At 37.2% G+C, this 22939-nt stretch overlaps 1 gene segment (V, D, J or C); it reads right to left on the reverse strand.

Annotated features, from left to right (window-relative positions):
* Positions 1-601: 601 nt before the first annotated feature.
* Positions 602-22939, reverse strand: part of LOC112908573 (T-cell receptor gamma chain C region DFL12-like) — a 38398-nt gene continuing 16060 nt past the window's right edge. Inside the window, 4 exon segments of the C gene segment in view lie at positions 602-992; positions 8944-9069; positions 10986-11315; positions 16031-16084. Coding sequence covers positions 853-992; positions 8944-9069; positions 10986-11315; positions 16031-16084 — 650 coding nt within the window.

A 22939-nucleotide genomic window follows, 5' to 3' on the forward strand; every position in this document is an offset into this window, starting at 1 on the left:
CCTTAACCCCTCCAACACCGTATTTTCCAGTGTTAACCCTATTTTCCAGTGTTACTGTTCCTCTCTGGGGTTCTTACGAGCCCAGGAAACACTGCTATAGGTCTGAGCACACCCACCAGTCTTGTGATGTGTTATACTGTCATCACTAGAGTGTTTTGAACTAAATGAGTCTGAATCAGCTGACCTTGGAAGGAGGAATAACTTGGGCACCTTCACTGGCTGTGGCTCCCCAGTTTGGACCAGTGTCTCAAAGTAGGTGTCATAAGGTCAGGGCAAGAATTAGAAATCTGGAATTGACCAGTATTACAACCAGCACTGAATTGGAAGGCTCAGTGGTTATGGTGTCCCTTACATTGGACCCTTAGATTGTACCAAATGAAGGCACACAGGACAAAACAGACTTTTCAATGCTTTTTATTGTGCCTATTTTGAAAAACGGTACAAAGTTCAAGTAGCAAGGATGGCGGGTTCCATGTATATAAAATAAAAGGCTTCCAGGCACTTATCTGGTTAAAGAGTCCAAAGGAGGCAGCTAGAAGTTGCATGCTGTCTGTCCTCAGAGGCATGGGTACTGCGTGGCTGAGGAATGGGTGGGCATTAAGGAGTGCTGAAGCCCCTGGGGATGGCCCCCCTGGCCCCACCCTTGAGCCATAGTAGAATTTGTTCTTGCTGCAGAGCGAAAGTTTCTGTTTGCCCAGTGGTTTATAAACCCATTCTGCATAATGGCACTAGAGAGAATGACACATGTGAAAGGAAATAACCCAATCTCAGAAAGAAAGCCCCACTACATCCACAGCAGACATTTTAGAACAGCAGCCAATGGGAAAAATTGGATCCTGGTGGCACCATGTGTTAGTTCTTCCTATTGCCATCGAGCGCTGGTCTCCCAAGCAGACAGATGGTGATGATGATGGAGTACATCAAGCTCTTGAAGAGGAGGAGGATATAGGTATAGTAGGCAGAGGTGTTCATGAACTGCAGCTGCTGGTTGTCTAAAAGAAATCACTTATTAGTTTCATCTGTTGTTTTGAAGGTTAGGACTTATTAATAAGAGAGGGGTGACTGTATAAATTTCTGATGACCTAGGTTGAAGTGACACTCTCACACCAGCACAACCGAACAGTAAACATCTATAACACCACCACACCACCACCACCACCTAGAAAACTCAGATCCAAGTTTGCAAGTCAAGTCAGTCAAAAAACCTGTGAAATTCATCTAGAACATTCCAAAGTATTAAAAACCCAGGTTGTTTTTATAATAAATGAATCCAATGGGAAAAAAGTATTGGTGATAAGTGGCTTTTAGCATTTTCATCCCCACCATGTCTCTAAGTAAGAATAAAAGGCAATATTCATTAAGTAAAAATTAAATGTTATTTATTTTGAGAACTTTGCATGCAAAGTGTAAATCTTATTTAATTTTCTAATAAATTATGAGATTATTTATTTTGTTCTTTACAAAGAATATTTATTTTATTTACTTTACAAATAAACTGAGGACAGAGAGAGAAGCCATTTGCCTGATTTCTTTTTTTTTTATTGGAGTTCAATTTGCCAACATATAGCATAACACCCAGTACTCATCCTGCCAAGTGCCCCCCTCAGTGCCCATCACCCAGTCACCCCAACCCCCCACCCACCTCCTCTTCCACTACCCCTTGTTCATTTCCCAGAGTTAGGTGTCTCTCATGTTTTGTCACCCTCACTGATATTTCCACTCATTTTCTCTCCTTTCCCTTTATTCCCTTTCACTAATTTTTATATTCCTCAAATGAATGAGACCATATAATGTTTGTCCTTTTCCAATTGACTTATTTCACTCAGCATAATACCCTCCAGATCCATCCACGTGGAAGCAAATAGTGAGCATTTGTCATTTCTAACATTTGCCTGATTTCATGCAAACAGTAAGTATTAGAATCTAGATTGCAATCTCAGCAACATGGCATTTAAGAACACTTTCTCAGTTGCTCTGTAATTCTGCATCTTCATGTGCAATAAATACCCAAGGCATCAAAATTATTAAGCAAAAATATAAAGTTGGATGATGAAGATACTGAAGATGATGATGATGATGATAATTAGGGTCCAGAAGTCCCTTGATATTGGACATGGAGGGTGGATCAGCAGGGCTAGAAAGAATGTTCCTCATCATTCCCTTTGTTCATATGTGGGGAGAAAGAGGCAGGAGCTAGTACTTATAAAGTAGCAGCTAAATGAGATATCTACACTGGATATTCCACATATGTCACGTCATATCTTAGGAGTTGTTGTTAGGTGTTATTTGTGTCATTTCGGAGGGCCCAGAAAATGCAAATAGTTTACCCATAGTCATGCAATTGATAATGAAAGAGTAGAGTTTATTTATTTATTTATTTATTTATTTATTTATTTATTTATTTTAAAGAGTAGAGTTTAAATCTAGTATGTGGCACAAGAAGCCCTGCACTCACCTCTTCTCCTCATGTGTGCACCTGTCTTAGGGTATGGCTTTGGGATTTAGAGGAAGAATAAAAACTGTGTAAGAGTATAAAGGCTACATTAAAAATAAAAGCAGGAAGATGCCAAAAAGAAATGTTCAATTGCTTGGAGGTTACTGGCTTTGTATTTGTATGTAAAGCTTTTGGGAGAAGACAATGCACAGGCAGATTATATGATTACTATAAACAGGATAATTCCCCATGTTTGGAGCGTTATTTGATGCCAAGGTCCCTAAGACTCAAAGTAATTAAGATCAAAGGAGTAAGAAAGACCCCTCTGAAGGAGTCACTCTTTTAAGCCAAGTGGCTTATTCAGTGATCTGATGTTATCTGGTTTTACCCTTTCCAACAGTTCATCTGAGTATAGCACATTGTGTTGTCTACAGCACAGATCCAGCCTTGCTCAGCTAAGAGATATTCAAGGGTTATCTTACTTTTAAGAAATGCTTTGGCCAGAACCTAAGGATTTTTGCTGGGTAGCCATTGCTTTAGGAACGATTCTGCAACAATTTCAAGAATGAATGAGAAAGTCTTAATCAGACCTCATTTACATTTATCCCAAACTGGGGAAGGAGGGCCCTGCCAAAGGGGTGAATCTTGGTGGCTTCTTGGTAGTCCCAACTAGCTACAGATGTAAATTTAGGAGAGTCAATGAATGATATATCTTACTTACCTTGAAAAAATTTAGGAGCAGGGTAAGATTTTTCTGCTAGCCTGAAATAAATGTTTGCTATAAATTCCAAAGTTTACCCCCTTTGGCAATAATGTGGGAGATACAGGCTATTTGGATGTCAGCTACTTCTCTTTCCCTCAATTTGATTCAGAAACTCCATTGTCTGGGCAGGCTCAGGTATTATTTGGAGACTTCTGTAGCTGTGTGATGTGTACCAGGCTCAACCTTTAGTTTTACAGTGAAAGCACTTGGTAAGGTTCTTCTTCTTCTTCTTCTTTTTTTTTCTTACAGGTTTTCATCCGTGTTTATTTTTTTATTATTATTACTTTTAATAATAAATTTATTTTTTATTGGTGTTCAATTTGCCAACATACAGAATATGCTGAGTGAAATAAGTGAATCGGAGAAGGACAAACATTATAGGTTCTTCTTTTAACTGAGATGTTCGAGGACTATCTTCCTCTAATGTTTTGTCTAAAATACCTCATCAGTTGGCTGTAAACTGTGACTTAGAGGATCTCTTTAATTGTAATCTAGGAAGGTTTCCATAACCTGTTGATGATAGGCTTGAGCATCAGGCTTTGGAGACTTACATTAGCTGGTCAGACTAGCAGGGAACATGAAGGATCAGCAGAAAATTGTACACTGAGACAATTCCAAAGTGTTTGCAAGGTTTTCCTAAAGGATCTATGATTTGCCCAGTGATGTATGAGTCTTGGTCACTGGAGATCACAAAAGGTGGGAAACCCATTTTTAATAGTGTCTTTGCCACAGTGAGGACATCAGTCTCTTGGTAGGGAAAGGCTTTAACCATCCTGAAAATACACAAACAATGACAAGGGCTTATGAGAACCCATACTAAATGGCAGAGGAATGAATTCCAGCTGCAGGTGTTCAAAGGGTACAGAGGGAGAAGGCATGAAGCCTCTGGAGACAACAACAGGATTTTCCAGGATTATGGATCTGACAGGTTAGACATTGATGGTAAATCATTTTCTACTATTATCGAAGTCTTCCACTGACATCTTTTTATAATCTGAGTCATTTATAATGCCCTATGGTGGGTTATGGAATGAAAAAACAAAAACTAAGAGAAATGGGGTTTGCCAAGGGAGCCCAGAAGAACCAAGTGGCCTAGTTTTCCCTTAGGCCTGACTCTTTGTTTAATATACTTCTATTGTTTATCCACCTTCATTTCTCTGAATCATAAGCAGACTGATAATGATGGGCCATTTTTTTTTTTGTAGAAGCAGAATGGTCTTTATCTACATGTGGCACAATCTTACAAATACTATATCTAGAAAACTTAGTATGAAGTTCTATTGTTCTATCCCATGTAATTTGGCATATTAAATAAGCCAGACTAGTTTAGCAAATCCATTGGAATGTTCCAGGTCAAAAGACTTAAGCAGACCAAAACTCCAAAGGAAACAAACAAACCCACAAAACCCTTTGTCCTTTGACAGAGAGAAAACAAATTCTAATGCTGCACCAGCTTACTTTTGATTTGAAAATTCTTCATTCTAATATTAGCCACTCTTGACCACACATAACATTCCTTTCCTAACATTGCCTTTGTAGAAACCTCTGCAACTTTCTCTTTTACATTCAGATTTTGTCCTGAGTTTACCCTCATTAGGTGACCAACCTCCTTTCAGGACAAAATTCTTCTTTTTCTCCCTCAAAAAACATATTTCCATTCCTCATACTTTTTCTTATTAAAACTACACATCTTACTTTTCCTTATATTTTCAGTTGTTTCCCATATTATTTTCAGTAGTCTTCATTACATATACTAGAATTCTTAACGCTTAGAAACCTTCATTTTAAATGAAAGCTAATAAGTAAACAGTTGTGAACTGTTTTTTTAGTCAGTATTGTTTATATTGGCAAATTTATGAATACTTTTCATAATTTCAACAAGTGTGCATCTTCATAAAGCAGTCTTTCAGTAAAGCACAAAATACATTTATGAATATGCCCACATTTATCTTCAGTCTCTGAAAAAAGGAAACCAAAAGCAGATGAACCTTGTTTATTTGTTAATACTTTAATATTTTATCTTGTTTGGAAATGATCTAGATAATCAATATAACTTAACAGGTGACCTATCTCAGCAAAACCTTAAGGATTTAAGTTCCCAACAATATTTGAGAGACTATTTAAAACTTTATCTAAATTTTTTCATTTTATTTACATCTTTTGAAATTACTTGTTCTTAACAGTTTAGCTGAGATTACCCATAAAATCATTATGAGATATGGGGAGGGATGAGTGAAGTAGGTGATAGGAATTAAGAGGTACCCTTGTGGAACCCTCTTGCACTGTTCATGGGAATGCAAGCTGGTACAGCCACTCTGTAAAAACAGTGTGGAGGTTCCTCATGAAGCTAAAAATAGAACTACCCTACCACCCAGCAATTGCACTACTGAATATTTACACCAAGATACAGATGTAGTAAAACAACAAAACATCTGCACCCCCAATGTTCATAGCAGCAATGTCCACAATAAGCAAGCTATGGAAGGAGATAAAAAGATGTCCTTCAACAGATGAATGGAAAAAAAAAAAACCAGATGACTGGATAATGAAGTTCTGGTGTATATATACAATGGAGTATTAGCCATCAGAAAGGATGAATACCCACCATTTGCTTCACTGTGGATGGAACTGGAGGGTATTGTGCTGAGTGAAATAGGCCAATAAGAGAAAGAGAATTATCATATGGTTTTACTAATACATGGAATATAAGAAATAGAGAAAGAGATCATAGGCGAAGGGGAGGGTAACTGAGCGGGGAAAAATTAGAGAGGAAGATAAATCATGAGAGACTCCTAACTCTGGGAAACAAACAAAGGATTGCGGGGTAGGCGGGGGGGGGGGGGGGGCGGGGGGGCGGGGATAAGGTAACTGAGTGACAGGCATTAAGGAGGGCACGTGATGAGATGAACATTGGGTGTTATACTATATGTTGGAAAATGGAATTTAAATTAAAAAAAAATAAAGAGGTGCCCTTGTCCTGATGTGCATAGGTAATGTTGGAAGTATTGAGTCACAATATTGTATACACAATACTAATATAATATGGTATATAAACTAAATGGAATTAAAATAAAAATTTAAAAAAACCTTATGAAACATCCACGTCCATAATTCTCCTAAGTTAGTTCCTATAACATTTTATAACAGAGATCATATCTACTTATTTGACTTTTGGTAAACTCAGGCACATGAAATTTCTCATTTTAGTGCTGATAAGGCAGTAAATATATGCTTATTTTACTTAAACCCACAACCATGCTCAGATCATGTAAAGTTGAAAGACATTTGAGTTAGTTTCTATTTCTGAGAGTTTTAGAATGCCCATTCCTCATTGTTTGTGATTGTATTCAAATCAAGGAAATTAGCTATTTATAAATTGATTTTGGCAACACCATCCAGACAGAAAAATATCTCACACTGACAACATATATTTATGGACACACAGACTGCTGCAAAGACCCCAGAGTCACTAATATTTGGAGATGATTTCAAGATTTGTATTGTCTCTGGAATTATTAAGGAGACTAGACTAGAATTGAGGTACAAGAGCTCTTTAGCAGTTCATATTTTAGAAAGGGCTCTTTCTTTTTCTTTCCCTCAGTCTCAGGCATTTGTGGGTTATGCTTAAATTTTAAAGAATTAGTAGGATGTAGAGTTTTAAAGACAAAGAAGCAATGTATGTTCCTCCAAGAATGATTTTGCCTTCCTAAAGCCAATCATTTATAAGCCATTTTCCATAAATAGGAGAAACTTGGGGATAGGTAAAAGAATAGAAGAACTTTGAATTGCCTCAAGAGCTGCATTTCTACTTCTGTTAAGATTTGTCAGGATAGCTGCTCTGAGTTTCTTAAAGACTTGATTTAGGTGAAATGACACCATAGTTTGATATAACCTATCAGAACATATGAGCCTCAATTTGCTTCCTTACCTCTGGGTACATAGTTTGAATTTTAAGGATTTCTGGCAGCATGGAATAATCTCTCTTGGGTGTAAAATGGATCCCTAAAGACGATGCAAAGGATATTATCTTCCCAAGATCCAGAGTCACTCAGTAAGAGTCAAAGGAAGAAACCAACAGGGCACACGTCCTAGGTAAGCAGAAAGCTAAGAGCAGTTACGCAGGATGACACAAACAAGAAGGCAATAGCTCTCTCTGCGAGAGAAAGGATCAATAGCAATGGGTCTGGATTTGGAAAGAATGGGACTACAAAAATTTTACTATCCCCGCTGGACTAGGCACCATGGAGAGAGATTTGGAAGGAGCTACTTCTGTTAAGAGTTTCTACTCTTCCCTGGCTTCTGCCAGTTTTTCTAGGATCCCAGTGCAGGTCCTGGTATTTACCAGAATTTCCACATGGTTGTTTAGGAAAGTAAAGCACATAGCAATTTTCCAGAAATCACCCAGTTTCATCAACTCTGGAAGGGGCTCATTTGGGACTCTCCTGTGAAGGTAGATATGGAGGTGTCTGTAAGACTATGAACTGAGCAGACTGCTGTTTATGGCTGTGTAGTCTGTTCAGAGTGGAAAATCAATTCAGACTAGAATGAGCACTCAAAGGAGCCAGAAGGGAGCAGGAGTTAGATCAGTCTTATAGTCTTCTGTTTTAGGTACTTCTTCCATCTTTAATTTTTCATTAGCCTTTTGCAATGAGTCTTTCAATAAAATGACCTTGGAATTTTAAACCTTTTGGAGGTTCTGTTTAATTGGAGAACCCTTGCTTTTAAGTGGGTTCTTAATGATTTTATCTAATTGGAAAGTTCCCCCTTTATGGGCTTTGTATTTCTAGATTATCATTGCCCTGAGGGCTCGCAACAGTTTAGTAGGATATTAGCCTCAAATGGACTTAACCCACACCCCAGTCCAAATATATCTGGCTGAAATGAGTTATGCCCCACATTCCTGTCTGGTATTATTTTGGGGTTTCCAATTCTTATATGGGGTTTCCAATCTGATTCCAATCCAATCCAACCAAGTCAGTTGGTTAGGACACAAAACAAGCTTTTGATATCTTGCGATTTTGCTAGGTATCTGTAATCTAGGAATATAGTTTTAAATAAAAAATTAATAGGTGCATTGGAAAGTCATGTGTTTGACTCTTTAGAATTTAAGGATCCCATTAGCTAAGACATTGGACTTCTCAGAGCTAAACTAACACCTAAAATGGTTGTGTCCTGAAATTGGGGATTGTGGGTATTTCAGAGTGTGGCTCCTTGCCCAGAAGTTTTCGTGAGGTTGATGGGTGACCTAGTGCTGATCCACCCCATTTCCTGACCAGCTACTACTATCAGGGGTATGTTCTTGAGGTATCGAATGCTCTAACAGCCTCTAAATGCTTGACTCATGCCCACCTATTGCTGTAGTTTTTTCCACCTTTCCCTGTTAGCAGTGGCCTTTATCTACACAAAAGAAGACAATCAATTAGGTGCACATTAGTCTATGGGCAGTAAGAGATGTTACTGAATTCTGGCCACAAGAAGACTCTGTGTGCACCACCACCAATTCCCCTGAAATCTTGTTGAGATTTCCATCTCAGGAATTTGTTCTGAAAGGTTAGGGGCTTGGCTCTGGGCATATCCTTCTGCTTGTTCAGTTGGACTCTATGCAAATATGCCTGCAAACATGCTAACTCAACTGAACTCAGGCATAACACTCTGCCAGCCTAAGCTGATCTTCCCCGTAAAGCAAAGCTGATCAGATTAGAAGTCAAAACCCAGAGAGTGGAGCTTGGAACCAGGGAGAACTCACCCACAGTGCTTGGAACAGGCGAGAAAGATTGTGAACTTAGAGGGCTCACAGTTACCACCTGTCTCTTCCTCCTTGTCTCTGAATGCCTGTGGGAGTCCATATTGGATTGAATCGCTGCCACCAAAACTGGTAAAGAACAAAAATTTAACCAAGTAAATGTTAAAGATCTAATGACTGTATTAATGGATCAATTTCTGACTAAGGTCATCTAGCAAATAGAAGGGAGCTCTAAAGGCCTATGGGGATGGAACACTTTTTACAATAGAGTGTGAATGGAAAAAGGGGAATTCTTAGCAAATAATCCATTGTTTTAGCAAGGGCCACTCTCCCAAGGTGAAGAAAGTGTCAATCAGGAAACTTCCTGGGGCTGAACAGGAAATTCCCATGTGGACTGGTTAAAGGTTACTCTTCCGGGGGTTGAAATTATACTTGGGTTAGGTATTAAGTCTTGGTTTAGTGACTTGGGGCCGTAAGCCAAGTGTTTCCTTTTTGGGTCCGTGGGTTTTTTTCAACACTCCAGAAACACAAAGACTTACTTCAGAAATTGAGATTTGTATATAGCAAAGCTCTTCACAGGTCTTAGGATGTGCTTGTTCCCCACTGCTTAAAAAGTGCTTGTTAAGCACAAGGAAAATCCAAACTTGTTCCTTCTTATTGGGCCTCTGGAACCTTGGTCTGTATATTAATATTTCAGGACTTGACTTCTGAGTCTAGTGAGTTACTGGATCACAGCAGGCCAGGGCACATTCAATTGTCTGCCCACACTGTTGAAATGTGACTAATGTTTGCACCAATGGCACTCCTTTGGGACACCATGCCTGAATCATGAGTGACCCAGACTGATTAGGAAAAGTATATTTGCTTTGCTGTGTGATCCTTTTTGGGAGAGTAGTTCATCCTGCATTCCTACCAGGTCTGGCACATGCCGATATTGCAATACATGTTTGAAGAGCAGCATTTACCAATAGTAAGAAATGCATTCTTTGTGTAGAATGAAGAACGTATGTACACATTAGCCTCACCCAATCCTTTCTTACTAAATTTCCCCTTATGCTGATATATAAAATTCATGTCTGAAATACCCAAGACCATACTAAAACCTCAGAAGCCAAAGTACTATTTCTGGTGGAGCGGTGATCCAGCTCCATCAAATGAATAGCTTTTTGTCCTATAATTAATTGTTAATGTTTGAGTAGAGCGAGATTGAAGTGATAAGAACTTTAACTGCTGAGTAGAACATTCTTTTTCTTAATAAATATTTTTATTTATTTATTCATGAGAGACAGAAAGAGGCAGAGACACAGGCAGAGGGAGAAGCAGGCTTCCTGAGAGGAGCCCGATGTGGGACTCTATCCCAGGACCCTAGGATCACGCCCTGAGTCGAAGGCAGATGCTCAACCGCTGAGCCACCCAGGCATCCCTGAGTAGAACATTCTTGAAAGATGTACAATTGGTCTTATTTCCTGATCAAGTAAAATAATCAAAAGTGGACTCTCTTTTGAGCATTTATGGTGTGTAAGGTTACTAGGTGCTTTCACATGGATTGTTTCATAAAATCATGAAATGACTATAAAAAACATCACTGTGACATTAATATTTTGGATGATGAAACAGGTGAGAAAGGCTAAGTGAATTTTTCTTTTTTTTTGTATGTTCTGTAGTCCATTCTATTATAATTTTCTGGGGAAATAGCAGCATATTTATGCTACCATTAAAAGTTAACAACACTAAAGAAAAATTTCTAATTGCTTGTTTTCATTAATACTTGACAAATGGGTGCCTGGGTGGTTCAGTCAGTGTTTGCCTTCGGCTTGAGAACAGGATCCTGGGATTCTGCCCAGCATCTGGCTCCCTACTCAGTGGGGAGTCTGTTTCTCCCTCTCCCTCTCCCTTTGCCTATCATTCTGCCTACTTGTGCTCTCTCTCTCTCTCTCTTCAAATAAATAAACAAATAATCTTAAAAAATACTTGACAGAAAGGTAGAGTTTTTCCCTTTGAAACAAGAGTTCTAGAAGGTTATATTCATATTTACATGCACATACTTCTGTTTATTGAAGGAAAATCGATCTCTTGGTCAACCCTTCCTTTATTCGTCTCATGTTTGACCATGCATTTGTGATCTTTAGCCATTGATTCTTGAGTCACAGTCAGCCAGCTGAATTTCATGTATGTGTCCTTAGTCTTCATAGTATCTCCCTGCTGGGATTGCAGAACTGTTTCATCATCTTTTTCTTTCCAGTCTATCTTGATAACATCAGGGAAAAAATCCTCAAGAAGACAAAGATATGTTCCAGTGTTGTGGACTTTAATTTCAGTAATTGAAGGAAGAAAAACTGTGGGCTTGGGGGGAATGTCTTCATCAGGATTTTTATCTGTGGGAGAAAATGGATAACAATTAAAACGCTATAAGAGAAAGACGAACATCGTGTGGTTTGGAACACTCCAGTACACAGAAAAGCAAGGCAAGTTGCCATAAAATTAGTGTTTATTATGGCCTTTCTACCACAGTGGGTTATAAGGTACTGTTCTTTGTTTACATGGGAAAAGAGGTTCTAGAGGTTATGTAGCTTGACCAAAGTCACAGCTATTGAGTAGCAGGGCCTAGATTAATATGTGGCACTTTTAAACAATACACAGTCACTCGTTTGAATGGGAGTCTATTTCCATGCATACTTGACAACCTACCAAGTTGATGTTTTAGTTTCAAATCGGATCCCATGACTACTTTTGAGTACTGGAAATCTTCTTGATTTCTGTTTTTTTGTTTTGTTTTCTATATGTTTTATTTATTTATTTATTTGAGAGAGAGAGAGAGAGAAAGCAAGAGCAGGAGTGGGGGTAAGGACAGGGGGACAGGGACAGTCAGACTTTCCCCTGACTAAGGAGCCTGAATGTGGAACTCAGCTGCAGGACCTGAGATCATGACCTGAGGGGAAGCCAGGTCCTTAGTTGAGTGAGCCACTCAGGTGCCACAATTTCTGGTTTTATAGAACATCTTATTCTTGTAACTGAACCACTCCAGGATTTTGAGAACAGTAGTGTTTAAAGCTGCACCTCCAAATTATTTACAATGCCTTGAATTTAGAAACAAAATGGCAATATTTCCAAAATTTTTAATTTAAAAATATATTGTTTTCAGAAATGCTTTTAAATAAACTTATCAAGTAATGCATTGGTCAGAATTCTGTTTTACTTTAGGAAATGTTCACTAAAAGCTCATTTTATATTGAGCTTATATTATAATAAGCTTATATTGAGCTTATTATATATTTATATATTATATTTATACTTTCATTTGAAGTTGAAGCTGGACTAAGAAGACACCATATTTTGATTCTTAGCATCTTCCTCCAAATGTGAATCTGCCCTACAAGCCTGCTGAATTTTGTAGTACTCCATAGTTTTCTGATTTCACCTGCTGAAAAAAGTCATAAAAAACTGGTATAAAGTTAACAGATATGGTTCCAGAATTTCTTGTAGACATAATGTCAAAATATATAACAAAACATCATGGTTTTCAAGGGTATGTCATTTGAACGCTGGAATGGTACTTGACTACATAATGTTAATTTAATGATTGAAATAATATATACTAGAGCCCTTTACAATTTGATCTCCAACTGAAACACAAATGTTTTAATCATTTCCTCTTGTGCTAGTTTCGAGTAAGAATAATACTTTCATAGATAATCTCTTAAGAAGAGAATAATTGGAATTCTCTTTTAAAAGGAAACAGGAAAAACATTTGTGAGAATTTCTTCCAGTGCTGCAAAGCTCCTGATTTTTATATTGTAAATTAGTAAGCAAACAACCTGAGTTTTTTGCCCATACTGTAAAGAGAGTTAGGTAATAATGTGCTTATTGTAACTTTGTACATCTTGTTTGTAGTGCAAATAGCATTTTATTGATTATAATAGTAGGACACTATATATTTCTCCAATGATATACTTTGTTTTTAATTTAAAAAGCATGTTATAGGGATCCCTGGGTGGCACAGTGGTTTAGCGCCTGCCTTTGGCCCAGGGCGCAATCCTGGAGACCCGGGATCGAATCCCACGTCGGGCTCCCGGTGCATGGAGCCTGCTTCTCCCTCTGCCTATGTCTCTGCCTCTCTCTCTCTCTCTCTGTGTGTGACTATCATAAATAAATAAAAATTAAAAAAAAACTTTAAAAAGCATGTTATATAAAGCAAGATTTCTTTTTCAAGGTATATGATATTTACATAATTTTTGCCTCTGGTCAATACAGTAGTCTTGTTTTCATCTTAGGAAATTTGGCTTTCTTATAGTAATACTTCTGATTTATCATAGTAAAGAACTTGAAAATCAAATCACAAACTTGGAAAATTTCTGGATGGTAAGACCGTATGTTTACATCCTGTTCCTTTTCCTTAACTAGATTCCTAAAATTTCATTATTTTCAGAATAGAATGAATCTTGAGAGCCATAACTTTCTCAATGTGATAGTTAACTGACCATTAAATAGTGTACTTGATTATATATGGTTGGTGCCAATATTTTGGGTAATTATATTACATTCTTTTTCTTTCAACATTCTTTTTTAAACTATTAACAGAGTATTTTATGCCCCAGGTCATTTCATTGGTGCATAAACTAGAAACCAGTTTACAAAATAAGCAAGTTTGTCTAAGACATTTATATATGTTCTTAATAAAAAAAGTTTGAGGTAAATTGCCTGAGTGGTAGGCATTTTATTAAGATGAAGCAGTATGAATTCTATATAAATTAACCAAATGCAAACACATTTTCAATCAAGTGTGGTATTATGTTAATATTGATTCAAAATTTCTCTATTCTCATTTTTTCCACATATTAATATTGATTCAAAACCACATGTAATATGGATTCAAAATTTCTCTATCTTGTTCTCATTTTTTCCTATTAAATATATAATTTTACTATTTCATATATACATGTGATTTTCAAATTTAGGGCATTTCTAAGTATATTTAAAGTGTGAACTATAAATGTAACTGTATTTCTAAATACTCTAAAATTTAATTGTTTTTCTACTAAATATGAGCATGAAGCCCAAATTTGTTAGTGTTAGACATGATATCAATTAAGATAAAAGGTTAAGATTTATTTTTTTTTAAGATTTTATACATTTGACAGAGACAGAGCACGCAAGCAGGGAAAGTGGTAGACAGAGAGGAAGACGCAGATTCCCCATTAAGCAGCGTTCAATCCCAGGACCCTAGGATAACGACCCAAGCAGAAGGCAGATGCTTAACCAACTGAGCCACAAGGTGCCCCAAGGACTAAGATTTAAAGTTCATAGAACAAATACAAAAATACCCCAAAAAATCACATCTTAATTTCATTTTTTTTTTTTTTTTTTTTTTGTTGCAGAACCATTGTCTATACTAGATACAATTCTCTCCTTGGGTTTGAAATCAGGCAACATGCATGCAACCACCCATTATGTGTTACACAACATGCCCAGTACTTTATTCACAGTGTCTCATTCAATATTCACATGACCCCTAAATTAAATACATCCTGTTATCCCATCTTATGGATCAGGAAACTGAGACCAGAGAGTAGCTGCCCAGAAAACAGCAAGTGGTAGAGCTGGAGCTCTAGGTCAGTCTGAGTCCAAAGTCCAGGCTCTCTGATGACACCCTTTCACCATCAGAAAAGGAAATAGGTGAACTCACAAAAGTTACCTGTCATGATCAACTTTGTTCTTGGGTGAAACACTGTCAAGACAATTATACATGTTGTGCATGAGCACTTTATGCAAGTCTACACAGACACAGAGTCAGAGCTTATTATAGTACTTGCACAATACTGTCTATGCTGACCTTTACTGTAAGGATTGGAATTAAAATCTCCCCTAAGATTTCCACATCTAAACATGCTATGAAAGTGGGAGATTATAATTATAGTTATTACCATTATTTTAGCAATTTGTTGGTGATGATTCTGTCCTCAACGTGACATTTTAATCTCATGTTACCAAACCTTCACTCACTAATGGGAATGCAGTATTTGGGGGTAACACTTAGATCTATGCCATCAAGCACAGAGATGCATTCCTTCCTTTGCACCTCACTTTATTCAACTATGTTGGAATTCTCTGAACCATCATCAATAAAAATATGCCTTTCACACATCTATTAAGGCAATCATTTATCTTATCCACCACATTTCCAGTACTAAGAAAATCAAAGGGAAGCTAGTAAAGCCTAGTAATATGGGGTCAGTTCATGGAACTGCTTCACCTATGATGTCCAAACAAAGGACACCTTCCCACCAACAGTACATTCTATACATATTCCAAGATCTTACCAGAAATTTCTACCTCAAACTGACTTCCGGCCAGGTGATGCCGAACATTTGGCTTGAAACTTCTACTGTGGGCCTTTATGGTGGACCAGAAAATTGCTTTTTAATTTATGAATTCATTTATGCCTGTGATCACAACCACTAAGTAAACCAAAATATATATTTTTCGTTTTTGCAATGTTTTACCAGCTTTGTGAAAATTCTTTGAAAACATTTATTTGAATAAATTCTGTAGGGTAGAAACATCCCTGTGAACGTTCTCTCTCATCCAGGCAAAATTTCAACTCTAAGGCTAATAAAAAGTGAACAAATTCACTAGACTGAATTTAGAAAAAAAAAAACTCGGCTTATGACATTTTTGGATATGTTTGTGCTGTTAAATGCGTAGATACCTGATATGAATTACCTTCAGACAAATGGCAAATTTATCAATTTTGGTTCATTCTTTTCCATTGGTTATTTTTGGAATAAAATAAATAAGATACACAATTTTTTTTTACAAATGTTTCAATGCAGAAATCCCAAATGGCCCTAACCATTTCACCCCTTAGGAACCCTCAGTTGCTGTAGATACTTAGCTCCTTGTTAATGTCCTCCATGCTAGCTCAGTCAACTACCTCCAAGGACACAGAGTCACTTACCTCCCCAAGGATCCTGCCGCTATTTGTGACCAAACTGGGAACAAATCCTTGAATTCTGAGCCAGCATCTAGCTTACAGCCCCTGCATCACCTGCCTTCCTTCCCTGTTTATATGGAAGAATTAAAAAATATTTACCTGTAACCCTGAGCACTGTGCCAGGACCAAACACTTTGTTGTACCAGCCATACCGATCCCACTGTCTCAAAAGCTTTTACAGAAATCTCCCTTTGTATCTCTTTCAAAATTGTGCCTATATTTTTCAATATCTATATATACATATATAAAATGGTCCCTACTAACATTAAACAAAGATGAAACTTAAGGAAAATCACTTTAGACGTGAACATAGTTAAATATTGATGAACTGACCCCTCTTGCCTTAGGCAGCTTAGGTCTGTGTTTCTCATCTCACCCACAAGGTTGGTGTGTATGATTTTATCTTTTCTGAAAGTTTTCCTGAATCTTCTAAATCTCTTTTTTTTAAAAAAAGGTTTTCATGTATCATATCAGTTCTTTTCCTAGTGTGTAATTTAGATTTAGTATTTCTATAATTTTCAAAGAGGAACAAAAATAGAAATAATGTAGTATTTAACAAATGAATGTTAAATATGTTTACAGTATTATTTTTCTATGTATTGAGGGGTGGGTATCTGGTTTAATTATAAAGTAAGGGTTTTTCAGAATCCAATCCCCACTGATGATAGACCAGAGGAGTTGTTACAGAGTCTAAAATATTAATGATGATTTTTTAACCTATTTATTCCTGGAAGACTGCTCCTTTGAACTTGAAATTACTCTACCAGGTTCCAGGCCACTGATTTAAAATCCTGTGCTGTTCCTCAGAGGATTCTATTTAGTTTGGTCTTTCTGCAGCTGTCCCAGCATGAGTGGGAAGGCAACTCTTGAGTTATGCGATTGAGTCAAGCATATAGTACAACCACTCCCATTCTTCTGCTAGCTGAAATATTTTCAGCAAATTTGATGCCAATAGAGAAATATGGTTGAATGCAATGGTGTCATAAGGACTTGACATTTTATAGAAATACCCTTGGAATTACATTGTAAGAATTTAATAAGTGCATATTCAACATGACTTACTTGATCATGAGGAAGGGAGGCAACATTAGTGCCATGATTAGAAGCAAAAGCATTGTTTTCTACAGGAGGGGTGATACAAATTATGAGCTATTACCAGTTAAGAATCCTACTAAAGAGTTGATTGGAAAAGTCAGGCTACAGAAGAGTAAATATTCAGAACTTTAAAAATGGCTTACTGTTTCTAATAAGGCAAAATGATCTAAGCCAAGCTCTTTGGAATGGATAAGTCTCTACTAGGTCCCAAACTTTCCCACAGTAACTAAGCAGGTGACTTTAGGCAAATAACAAAACTTCCTAAGCCTCAAGTTCTTTACTGTGAAATTGATATAAGAGGAGCTCTTGTATAGGGCCATTCAGGATTTAGATAAGGCACTGAATCTCCACAATGTGGCATCCGGTTCTCAATAATTATCAGTTAATACTATTATTCTCTTTAATGGGATGGTTTGGGGCCCTTTTATCAAATAATCTGCTAAATAAACTACATGGATTTTACAAGCAGTAAAAGTATTATCAAAATAAGAAAGGAAAAGAGCTCATGAATCCAAGTCATTCTATGTCTCTGGCAGTCACAAGCCAAAAAACTTATGGCTCAGTCAAATCACAATCTAGAATACTTATCTACTAGGCTACAAGCTTATGAGTGTTGGGACTGTGTCTTGTGCACCTATTTACCTCAAATGTCCAGCATAGAAACTGCCTTCAATAAATGTTTACTGAGACAATAAATGAAAAAACAAGGATATAAAATCATGCTGACAGACTCTCATACTCCTTTTGTGAACTCAAGCTGAAGCTTTGAACTCACAAATTCCTTTAAGCTGGATCATCTCTATGCAATATCACAAGACTCAAAGCAGCACAAATTTTTACTAGTTTCAGCCTCCTCTCTAAGAAGCTAAAGTATTAAGAATGAGTGGATTTTACTGATATTCTATAGTCATTAACTGTAAGAGTTAAACTTCTTGCACTGCTGTTAAAGACGAGATCAAAAGCAAAAAAAAATTAATTTAAAAGATAAAATCAAAAGCAATTTTGCAGGTTTTGCAAGTTATTAGAGAAAGGAACATTATTCATTAAGAAAAGATCACTACTAATGCTAGAGGTACTTAATCAAAGTGTTTCTCACTTAAAAGGCCATCAACAAGAAAAAAACAATCTTGAGCTAATAACTTATACCTATGGTTATAGACATGGTCCACAAGAATTTTAATTTCAAGCCTGAATCTATCTGTGTGTGTGTGTGTGTGTGTGTGTGTGTTTTCTAAGAGGAGATTTTCAATCTGCTTGTAAGAAGGGAAGTAAATAAACCATTTACAAAGTAGTTTTGTTTCCATATATTGAGAATAATAGTATATTGTGACCAGTAGCTGCAAAGTTACTATCTGTATGCTGAGGTGATCCTACATTGTTTTCTCTAAAAAGCATCTATTAGTTTTTCATTTCACAGGATCAAAATAGAACAAAGTTACTTACCAGGGGGAGTTACTATGAGCTTAGTTCCTTCTGCAAATAATCTTGATCCAGCCGGAGTTTTCACACTGGTTAGAGGTTCCACAAAAATATTAGCCTTCTCCTGAGCTTCATGGCATGACCAACAGGTAGAAACCTTGTACTAACAATTTGATCTTCTGGGTTCCCTTGGAAATCCTTGAATATAGACTTCATGGCATCTCTTATTTTATAAATTTTCCTCTGATTAATTGACCCACATGTCTGTTTTCAATGGTGGCAGTAATCATGGAAAAGTCCTGATAGAAACAATAAGAACAAATAAAAGTAAAGAAAGAAGAAAAGGAAGGAAGGAAGAAAGGGAAAAAGAATAAAAAAGAGAGAAAAGATCAGGACCAAGTGGTGAACAAATGACTTTCTAAATTATCAGGAACAGTGTTCAGAGAATTAAGAGGTTTTGATTTCCAGGTTTTCAAGTGTGTGAAACTACTCAGAGATGCATCAAAGGAAAAGACCTTTTGTTCTCATGAACACCAGACCTGGTCCGTTAGCAATTTAGGATTGTATTTCTGAAAAACTATATACTTCAGTAACTGAAAACGCAAATATGTCACCAGAATATGCTTGAGAAATGTAACAATGTTCTGCATTTTTTAGTAAGCCACTTTTATCATTTGACAACATGAACCTTTACCAGGCAATGCAAAAAGAGAAAATAATTTACCATGATGACAATATTTACCTGGAATAAAAGGAGAAATTTGTAGAATTCTATTTCCCATAGAAAAATAGATTTTTCATTTAAAATCTTTTTTATTTAAATAAATAAATTTAAATTTGAAAATAGATTTAAATAAATCTATTTTTTATTTAAATAACATTTTTATTTAAAATTTTTATTTAAATAAAAATTTTTTATTTAAAAATGAAAACAAAATCAGTGAGATTTTTTATTTAAAAAATGAAAACATATTGAAAGAAGAAAACTTTTGGAAGCTATTCTGTGAGCTTCAGAAATGTACATGTAGCCCTGTCACTAGCTAGCTTTGGACAAAGCATTTGCCAACCCTGGGCTCCCACATCCCAATTTGGTATGCCGGCATTGGGCTATGTATGTCCAAAAGGCCCTTCCTATTCCAACGGCTTATGATCTTGTGATTAAGAACAGGAAAGGGTCTGCTGTGGTTACTCGAGTGAGAAAAGAGTTGAAAGTAATGGAAAAAGGTTTTTTTTACAGTTTGACTTTGATTTTGTGAGATCCCAGTTGATGGCTTCATCAGGCTTGATGACGTTATTAATTATCAGATAAGACTCTGTTGTCTTTCTTATCTGTCTCAAACCAGAATCAGGCTAGCCTCACAAGTAACATTGGTTGAGTCAAAAATAATTCATTTCAGAGATCTCTTTCTTGTCATTGGTACCAGTAGACCATGGTCTTCTTGAGGGAAACCTCAGTGTGCTTGCAAGGTATGTGCAATGTTCTGTCTGGTGTTGAGGTAAAAGAAACTTGACCCTAAGAGATTGTAATATTGTTATGTTACTTTAATTTGAAAAGCAACGTAGAGAAATCAGAGGCACTTGAACAGGTTGAGTGGACCTACAAACCCAAGCCAAAGATATACATAAATACATGGGGTTGGGGTTGCCAGTGACTAATCAGAATGGACTCCAAGATGGAGCACGAATCAGGACTGGGGAGGCAGTGGCAGCCCTTGTTCTTCAGAGGCCAGGACAGGGGAGGAAGGTTTGCTTTAGAACCAATGAAAGATCTTCTCAGAAAGATCTGTCTCAGTGTTATTTTATTATGTTCCTGGTATAAAGAAGAGAGAGCCCAGAAGACATTATCAAAACACCCATGTTATAATAATTCATTGTTGTTTTCCTTTGGGGTCAACACCTTCACATTTTTTCTTTAGTTTTTTTCTTCAAAAACACCTATCCTTGGGCAGCCTGGGTGGCTTAGTGGCTTAGCACTTGCCTTGGAGGCAAGCACATGCACCTGGAGGGCATGATCCTGGAGACCCGGGATCTAGTCCCACATTGGGCTCCCTGCATGGAGCCTGCTTCTCCCTCTGCCTGTGTCTCTGCCTCTCTCCCTCTGTGTCTCTCATGAATAAATAAATAAAATCTTTTTAAAAAACACCTATCCTTGAGCTCTTTTTAAGTTTGAGCTATAGATTTTTTCACTATATTTTGCAAGAGTGTGGGAAGGTATATGGTTATCATGAGGATAGGAAGAAAAGTCGTATTCTGTATAACAAATGAGACAATAATCCAACAGCTTTATAGAGAAGCAGATTCCTTTTGTAGATGAGTAGTTTGTAGAAAGTTCACAAAGCTTGGGCATATTAATAATGACTATAGTTATTGCTTTACATGCTATGACATTACTACACTCTGCTGTGAATGAAGGAAAATCTTGGAGAAAATAAATATTTTGGTTTATTGCCCTCAACTCTTTTTCTATTCAGAATTTTTAGTTTTTTAAAATGAAAACTATTACTATTTTTTTAACTATTACTATTTTCATTACTTACTCTTAATGGTTTACTGTTTTTTTGGAGGACAATGTAAGATGTAAGTTTTAAAGATGTAAGATGTAAGTTTTCAACTCAGTCCCTGAGTTCCTGTGTTAGCTGAGATGTCTAGGTAAAGCAGTTTAGCTAATGGGAAAGGACACTGTGATATATTGACCCTGTGCTAGAACTATCCTGTACGGAACCTCCTTCAGCTTCCAGAAATCCTATGAGAAAGATTTAGTAACTTTCCTGGATTGTGCTGTCAGCTAATTGGCTGAGCAGGAATTCAAACCTAGGTTTATATCACTCCAAAGCCTTGTAGTTTCCATCATCCATCCATTCATTCATTGAAAGTCAGCACACCATTGTGTACACTGGTTAGTTTCCTTCCCAGGAAGCCTCCCATAGATGGAGAAGCAAAGCAAATTCACACTGCCCAAAGCTACCCTAGGCCCCAAAGAGTACAAATAGAAGATAAAGTGACATACTGAAAGAAACATCACAGATTGGGTGCTTGGGGTCCTAGCTCAAACCCTCCTGAGGACACAGATGCAGGAAAAAAATCCTATATAGACAGTAGCCAGGTCCCTTTGGTAGGTAGAAAGGAGTATGCATGTGTTTGTAGGGGTGTGGAGTTGTGGGAGCTCCTTAGTCAGTGGCAGTGGAACATTTCCATACAGTGCATCCCAGCAGGCACAGTAATACAGTCCAGCAGCTGCCTCATTAACTCAGAGTATCCTGAGACTTGATGGCAAATCCTTCTGTCATTACTGGCTTCATATCTTTCTTAACTATCACCTTGTTTATGAGCCATATTTTCACTGGAAAAATGTACAGAATGCATTTTAGAAGATGCCCTGGCTTCTTTTGGTACCACTGTATTTATACATTCTTCCTGCAGACACCTGTTTTTATTTGGCATTTTAAAAATGCTGTATTTCCTTTACTCTTGGTAATGGAAGGTATGAATTGTGTTATTAAAATGTCTGCATTTGTATCTGAAAGAAAAACAAAGGCGAACAGCAAAATTTTGACATTCAGGAAAATAGAATACATTTAAAAAAATTTTTATTTATTTATTCCTGAGAGACACAGGGAGGGAGGCAGAGACACAGGCAGAGGGAAAAGTAGGTTCCCTGCAGGGAGCCTGATGAGGGACCCTGGGGTCATGCCCTGAGCCGAAGGCAGATGGTTCAACCGCTGAGCCACCTAGGTGCCCCAGAATACATTTGTTAAAGAAAAACTTAGAGTCTAGAGTTAATATATTTTTCTGAAGAGTTAAGGTCTTGGTGGAATTTATCAACATTGTTTGATTAACTATGTCACTGTCTTCCCACCCAAATGGGCTGACTTGATTGTCCATGGGTTTTTGTTGTTGTTGTTTTTGTGGTTTTTTTTGTTTTTTGTTTTCTGTTTTTTGTTTTTTGTTTTTCTGTTTTTTTTTTGTTTGTTTGTTTGTTATCAGCTTTGTTCACTGAATGAAATCTCCCATGGGTAAAACCACTTACAGCTCCACAGGGAGGCCACCAGGATGGCCTGTGATGGGAGCAGCATCCTGCCAGCACTTATCAGGAGAGGTGGCTGAATAATAGGGTGATCACAGAACAAATCTGAGAGCTGATTTAGTAAGAGGTAGGGGGGCTCGGAACACACAAGTTAGACTCTTAGACTGCAGAGAAAGGGAGCCATGGTAATGATACCAAAACATCCTGCAACATAGGGCTACTAAGTCTATCAGCAGATTCCTCTCATTATTGGGTGATTGTTACCATCCAATGATATTAGTGTAAAGAAGCTATTTTCTTGTTAAAGGACTAATGTCCATGACTGGTTCAAATCAGAGAGTGAGAGAGGGAGAGAGACTGGGAAGCGTTCTTATAGTTCTCTTCTATGAATAATGATGATCTGCTTCCTCTATCTGTATCATTCTCTCTCTGTCTCTCTCTCACGTCCTTCCATTGCAATGTAAGTAATT

Source organism: Vulpes vulpes, chromosome 5, assembly GCF_048418805.1.
Source record: "Vulpes vulpes isolate BD-2025 chromosome 5, VulVul3, whole genome shotgun sequence".
Classification (NCBI taxonomy): Eukaryota; Metazoa; Chordata; class Mammalia; order Carnivora; family Canidae; genus Vulpes; species Vulpes vulpes.